Consider the following 7,836-nt stretch of genomic DNA (forward strand, 5'->3'; position numbering starts at 1 on the left):
GAATGTTTCAGCACTGATGTTGCCCAGTGTTACTCCAGAATGACCACGGAGAAGAATTTTAGCCTAACTTGTACTCCGTACAAGTTAAGGTTTACTTCAAAATGGTGTCTTCATTTGCTGTAAGCAGAAAGGAAAATACAAGTATATTTACAAGCAGAACATTTAACAGTAAGAACAGTAACTACAGTTATTTTAGTCAACAATTGTATCTGCTCTTCATTTGCTTTACAGTGCAATGTCGACTACATAGCTGACATATGATCTGCAAGAGTTGTATCAAGACAATTTGACAGTTTTACATTGTTGAAAACATTTCATCTTTAATCCAAAAGGCTTCTACAGTTCTAAATTAGGTATGGAATCCATTTAATTTGAATTAAAGGACTAGTCATAGACCGATGTGTTTTGTTTATGTCACTCTTTGAGAACACTGATGATACTATTATACAGTTTGTAATTTTCAGTAATGTAGTTAGATAGCTTGCAGTTACTTTGCTGTAAGACTAGTCAAAATAATGCAACGAATAAGTTTGACACAGCTTCAATTTGGCCCATTATTTGCCGTAAAAAGGCCAATCCCGATATGTTCCAAAATGCAAAACATCGTCCCGTCCGACAATTTGGCCCATCACTATAAAGGACCCTTTTGAAATAAAGGTGAACTATCAACAACCAAGATGAATTACAATGAACTGAATGGCTGAGAATCTACAAAAACATGTCAAACACATTTGGTTACCTTCTGCTAGCTGCTTGGCAATGCGCTCTTGCTCCTCACGGGCCTTCTTCTCTTCCTCCTCAATCCTCCTCTCCTCAGCTGCAATGGGCTTCAAGTTGTCTAAACAAGGAGGCATAGAACATGTAGTTTATACTCAGTGGAGTTTGTGGTAAAGCATGTTTGAGTAGGACCACTTACCATATCTCCTCTTGCCATAAACGATGCCAGCGATCAAAGCTGAATACCTGGCAGTCTGAAATACAACAACACGAACGAACTGGCAAGTCACGAGGGCATTCAGAGACCTCCATCTGCAGGTATCATCAATCGCCATCACGAAAACCTACTCATTTAATTGGGCATATCTAAATATTTATACAAAATGTATTTATTTTTAAAAACCACACATGCATTGGTAAACATTTTTACTGGAGTTCTAAGTTTTATTAAGAATCTTTAAGGCGATGGGAACTTTCAAATTTTCAAGATTACGAACGACGCGCAGCTGCGAAAGGATACTATTTTACTAGTTTGTTTTATAATTTAGGAGCTGGAATTGCTTTTCATAAACGTTTAACTGTTTTTTCGTCTTTACAGCTGCGTTAGCGTTGGTTGGTGATAAGGCGCGTTCCCACAACAGGGCTACATCGCCGCCACAGGAATTAAACGTTAACCGAGGACATGCGTCAGGTCTAAAAAGGTGGCTGTCAACCTTCACTCCTCTTTTTAAATTTGTTTTTTTAACTCCAATACTCAGCTCTGCATAAGAATAGCACTTCACCACCACGTTAGTATTATTGTTTTAGGCAAAGTAGGACACCTGTTAACAATGTGCCTTTGGTTGTCGTAAGAGCGAGAAGCAAACAATTCGCTTCACGACACATTAGCTGAATGACAACGTGAGGCTGCTAAGAAAACCATTAGCTGAATGACAACGTGAAGCTGCTAAGCAAACCATTAGCTTCACGACACATTAGCTGAATGACAACGTGAGGCTGCTAACCAAAACCATTAGTTTCACGACACATTAGCTGAATGACAACGTGAGGCTGCTAAGCAAAACATTAGCTGAATGACATCGTGAGGCTGCTAAGCAAAACATTAGCTCAATGAAAACGTGAAGCTGCTAAATGGCGCGATAGTCTCGTAGATGATATGAGGCAAACCAACCTTAATCAATGGCGACACTGCAACCGGGGGAGCCATGGTTTAACCACAGGTCGGCAGCAAATCCAAGAGAGGTCACTTTACTAATAGTCGCAGAGGATTGTGGGAGGAGGAGCTGGAGACGACTTCTTCGTTGAGAATCGCTGGGCACAACAGACATCTCATGGTTTGAAATGCTGCCACCCTCTGGACGTTGACGAACGTGTTTACATCGGTGCCGCCTTGCTTGATTTACTACTTGAATTCGTTCCATTCAGTTTGCTCGTACATCCAATAAAATGTTCCCCATTAATCCGTTCCAAAACCAAAACATTTTATTGTTACATGTGTTTCATGAAGAAAAATAGTGCTGCTGCAATGTAAATAATCGAAAATACAGTCGTACCAAATTGCATTTATTTATGCAAACAACTTTACATTGTCTATGGAAAAAGTCTACTGGATTTGGTAAACACAAAAGAAAGCACCAGCATTTGAGTTAAAAGCACAGGTTTGTTGCACCGCATTACCAAGATGAATTAACATTTAACCTAGCGCTTGGGGTTTTAAGATTCGAAAGGTGAAAAACAAAACATCAGTACATTAGATACTCTAAAATTGCAATTGCCTCCATGACAAGATTCACCCATGTTTGTTACATCTTGGCTGACTGAAGGAACATAATATTTACACTGATGTCAATTTTTGGGTACCGCATCAGTGGAAATAGCGGATAATTTCATTGGAGCAATGTTTGATTCATACTTGTTTCACTAGTAATGAGAGATCTGAGCATCACCAATGACACTAGATATTAGTTTAAGAACGTTTCTCCTTCCAAAAAAAAATGTGTTTCAGTGTGTGTGTGTTTTTAATCTTCACCCAACTTTGCTAAATTATGTTGCCATGGACTTTTTCAATCTGTTATCCGCATCAGGCCTTTATTCAGGTTTTTAAGGCAGCAAAGTAGTGGATCTATTGAGTTCAATTGAAATTGTGTCACTGACACTCCACAAATGTCTTAAAAGTATGCAATTTCTTTAGCTCACATGGCGGTGGCCTTTTCCAAAGCAGTCGTTTAGATTCTGCACGGTCCTTTTGGCGAACCTCACTTTCCCTCGATTCTTCAGGGAGGCTGTGTACTGATTGGACTTGAGTTTGGAGTAGTAGTCTGAGAACTTGTTGAAGAGGATGGATATGGGCAAACCGTTGAGTATGATTCCAAAGGCGATGCAGATGAAAGCAAAAAGACGACCAAGGATGGTCTCTGGGTAGACGTCGCCGTAGCCAACCGTGGAGATGCTGACCTGCGGGGTTTTCAGAGGAGAGCAGTCGTGATCATTATGAGGAACCGAGAGCATTTCAACTAGCTTTTGCAGATTTTTTTTATGGTATGCTTTGCGATAAGATTACCACACCGGCAACCTCTTAAGTACTTTAGAAATCCTTCAGAAGTTCACTTTTTAGTGTAAAAAATGCATTAGCATTTTAAGAGTTACAATAAAGAAAACTGAAGTAATATGGCATCTTCATGTTCTCCCATGCTTGTGTGGGTTTTCTGACAAATTCCAAAACAACAATTCCCCCCGAAAAAATAAAAATGCATGTTAGGTGTCTGTGAATGCTTGTTTGTCTATACAGTATGTGCCCCGCAACTGGATAGTGACCATTCCACTGTATAACCGACCTCTCACCCAAACCCGGCTGTGATCTCATAAAGACAAGCGGTGTAGAAAATGGTGGGATGGATGGATGGATGGAGTATATGAGAATGTAAGAAGCGAAACACACGGAACGGAGAAAAGTTGAGAAAGAAAACGTTGACAAATAAATGAAAAATGCCAAAAACCTACCCATTGAACTTACAGAAAATCTGACGATATGATACAAAAAAAGGTAATTTCACAAGCATAGGATATGCAGTAGCATGTTATACTGCATAAGGATATTGGATGTTTGATTATCTTTTTGCACATTGGGAAACAATGTCTTACTGTAGGAAATGTATTCTATAAACCTCTATAATCATAAGTGGTTGCCAGAAAAGAATAAAGAATCCTTGCCACTAGTTGGTATCAGAGAAGTTTAAAGTTTATGCTCAGTAGGGTTTGCAACTATATTAGCAGGAATCTTCACTTTGTAGTCGTGTCTGTTTGAAAAGTAAGACTGGAAATGAATGGGATTTGTTTGCGCTGACCAGTGCAGGCAAAGGTACTGTAAGGGGAGACAACAGTGATGACCATTCCAACTACCAAAAAAGGGCTTTCAATTTGCAGCAATGAAGTGCTGCGATTGACTCCGGACTAGTCAAGAGTGTACCCAGCTCCTTGCCAAAAGTCTGCTGGGATAGGCTCTTGCGCCCCCGCAACACCCTCCTAATGAGGACAAGCGCTGTTGACAATGGAAAGAGTAAGTAAGTGAACAGATTCAGTGCCCCAATGTATTAACGTGTTTGTATAAGGGTGATGAAAATTAAATAACATTGAAAAGTAATTTGTTGAGAAAAAGATCAAGTCCTTCTGGTGTGTATTACCATAGCCTACTTTCAGAAGATGTCTTAATTCGTTCCACTCAAGGTTTTGGCCTAAAACAAAACTGGTACAGAGTGTAATCTTTACCATTGATGATCATTATTTACATGTGGACTGATTAATATTTGCCTGCAGACTGACAAGGAGACTAGTCAATGACTGACGGAGCAGAGAATGCAAATCAGTCTGATGACAAACAGCGAGCTTGAGAGAAATGTAAGCCACAAAGCAGAGGCAGTATACACGCAGAACGAGGTGATTCAATGCCATCCAATTTTGAAACATCATGCTGTTGGAAAAAGGCGGCTAATGACTATTTTTTGACAACAAAGATTTCGCTGGATCTTTCACTTGACAAAGACATACTTACAGATGCCCACCACCAGGCATGAGGAATGCTGGTGAAGTTTGTTTGAGGCATGTCATGCTCCACAGTGTAAACCATGGCGGAGAAGCTGAAGATCCCCATGGCGATAAAGAGGAACAGGCAGCCGACTTGTTGGTAGCACTGGCGCAGAGTAAAGCCGAACGCCCTCAGGCCTGTGGAGTGTCGGGCCAGCTTCAAGATCCGAAAGATCCGCATTAGTCTCATGATACGCAGGACTTGTCCGAGCTTTCCCACCTGCCCCACGGCCTGCATGTCGGCCTCGTGCTTCATGTAGTTTTCCTTGTTGTCAAAGAATTCCAGAATGGCCTGGACGTACTGAGGCAGGATGGCGATCAGGTCCACGGTGTTGAGCACACTCCTGCTGAAGGCTTTGAGGTCAGGGGTGGACACCAGACGTAACAGATACTCCATAGTGAAGAAGGCGATGCACATTGACTCCACGTACTCCCAGTAAGTCTTTCCACTGAGCTGCCCCATATGAGCTCTGTACTGCATCTCCTCCACTGTGTTCAGTGTCATGGCCACCAGCGAGATCAGGACGAATAAACTGGAGGTCACTGCCATCAGCTTGGCCTTGACTGAAGAAAATGGCTTCTCCATCAAGTTCCAGATAGCTCGCCGTCTGTGGCCCATGAACATATCTTGAAACAGCGCCTCATTCTCCTCGATCTCCACCTCGGCTTCCAGCTCCCTCTGGATCTTCAGCTGCTCATTCAGCTCGTCCTGTCTCTCCTCAAAGGAGATGCGGCAGCAGCGTTGGGTGTTCTTGATCCTTACCCCCCAGTAGTTGATCTCCTCAAGGAAATTGCGGGGGCACAGCTCGTCCTTGATCCACAGCACACCAGTTCGGTAGAAATTAAAGATGCTGTGAAAGATATCAGGGTCTCTGTCAAAGAAGAACTCGTTGTTGGTCACACTGTAGTCATCGCACAGGTCTAGTTTCATGTTGTGGTCGGTGTAAGTGGCCAGTCGTCCAATTCTGGTCTTGGGGTACCTGGCTGCCATCTTGTAGGCGATTTGGTATGGCTTCCCACCTACATTGATGTTGATCATATAATTCTTGGATGGGGAAATCTGTCTGGAGAAGCCATCATCATCTTCCTCTTCATATTCAGCGTAAATGTCGTAGATGTCTTTGCTCAGCTCTTGCATAGAGTTCCATGTCCTCACACAGCTCTCCTTTGCTGACGGATAAACAATCTCAGAAGATCTTCGATCGACATAAGAACCTGTGACCTTGTAGTTGGGAAAGAGACTTTGTCTCCTGTTGAAGAACCGAAACACTTTACCGGTGCTCCCCATGTCAGTGTACAAACTGGAAAGCAGACAAAGGCTGCCAGCATTACTTCTGTCTAATACCCTTTTACTTAAGCATGGAGGACCTCACGGCCCCATTAATGTTGCTGACTGAGAGGATCCATGTGCTTACAGGACATCTAAATACGATTATCCCCTACTGATCTCCCAGGCCGAGATAATGAGGACAGGGAGGCATATCTCAACATATGCCCCTCATCAATGTCCCATTCTATACATATTAAAAAAAACAAAAAAACAACATTATTTATGGCATTGACTGCGAGTGTTCATTGTTAATATAGGGGATCTGAAGACCTGCATGGCAGTGATGAATGCAAGTAGTGTGTTATACCTGAATCTTTTTCCAGTCCTCTCAGATTACACAAAGGGAGTCATATATAAACACAGTTATGGTAAGCTTCCACAAAAGCAATGTCAAATTCAGGAATTTCATTCGTAGTCAATCGCTCGGTTAGAAAACGAAGTCTCTTGGTTCTTACCTGTTTAGCCCAAATGCAAGGTTTGCGCTTGCCTCGAACTAAGAAAGACAGCATATATGTCCATACAAGAAGATGAAGGTATTACGCCCTGGTCTATACGCGTAATTGGGGGTTGCGTGCTGCATTGTTCAGAGCTAAGATTTGTATAAGTCACAGCCTTTATGACATCATATATTGTTTTTATCTACTATCATGCTGGGCAGCACAGTGCAGCAGTGTTTAGCACGTTTGCCTGACAGGAGTTTTGCTTGTACTCCTCATGCTCACGTGGGTTTTGGCTGGATGCTCCAATTTCTTCCCACATTCCAAAAACATGCATGTTACCTTCACTAACGACTCTTTGACTCTGTCAGTGAATGGTTGTTTGTTTATAAGACTGACTGTCCAGGTGTGGCCCCTGCCTTTCGTCCAAAGTGAGCTGGGACAGGCCACAGCCCGCCTGTGACTGAAATGATGAATAGCAATAGAAAATTGATGCATCTCTCATGTCTATCAAAGTTATTATTCAGATGTCAGCCTTCAAACATAACTTTACTTGCCACCCAGTCCTCTTATCGGACATCAGATTATTGCCCTAATGCAGCTGGAGAAAAGCTGGCACTATGCAAGGCCATTGTCTCATGACATTCTGAACCAGCAATGTTATTCACTTTAGTGATACCAGTCACTGTGAACCACTTAAAACATGGAAGCTCCACACAGATGGGTCAAAGATTCGAACCCCAAACCTCAACTGTGAGGCAGAAGTGCAAACCACTATTACCATCCATCCATCCATCCATTTTCTGTACCCCTTATCCTCACAAGGGTCGCGGGCGCGCTGGAGCCTATCCCACCTATCTTCGGGCAGGAGGCGGGGTACTCCCTGAACTGGTCGCCAGCCAATCACAGCGCACATACAAACAAACAACCCCTCACACTCACATTCACACCTACGGACAATTTAGAGTCTTCAATTAACCTACCATGCATGTTTTTGGGATGTAGGAGGAAACCGGAGTATCCGGAGAAAACCCACACAGGCATGGGGAGAACATGCAAACTTCACAAAGGCAAGGCCGGATTTGAACCCGCGTCCTCAGAACTGTGAGGCAGATGTGCTAACCAGTCGTCCAATGTGCCGCGCCCTGCCCTTTTACTCTGGGCTCTTCCAATACTTTGATAACAAAATTTTAACATGGAAAGATGAATAAAGTCCAATTAATATTATTACAAATGATATTAATTGGACTTGATTAATACATTAATATTCTT

The 7,836-nt window shown here is 42.5% G+C and overlaps 1 protein-coding gene across 1 annotated transcript; it reads right to left on the reverse strand.

Moving 5' to 3' along the window:
- Positions 1-916: 916 nt before the first annotated feature.
- LOC133400400 (potassium voltage-gated channel subfamily V member 2-like) lies at positions 917-6,565 on the reverse strand. Its single transcript, XM_061673019.1, has 4 exons — positions 4,766-6,565; positions 2,914-3,171; positions 1,889-2,028; positions 917-971 (listed from the first exon to the last, which is right to left on the reverse strand). Exons 1-3 carry the CDS (start codon positions 6,083-6,085, stop codon positions 1,969-1,971), a joined length of 1,638 nt encoding a protein of 545 aa, XP_061529003.1. The 5' UTR covers positions 6,086-6,565; the 3' UTR covers positions 917-971; positions 1,889-1,968.
- Between the last annotated feature and the right edge of the window lie 1,271 nt (positions 6,566-7,836).

This window comes from Phycodurus eques, chromosome 3 (genome assembly GCF_024500275.1).
Source record: "Phycodurus eques isolate BA_2022a chromosome 3, UOR_Pequ_1.1, whole genome shotgun sequence".
Classification (NCBI taxonomy): domain Eukaryota; kingdom Metazoa; phylum Chordata; class Actinopteri; order Syngnathiformes; family Syngnathidae; genus Phycodurus; species Phycodurus eques.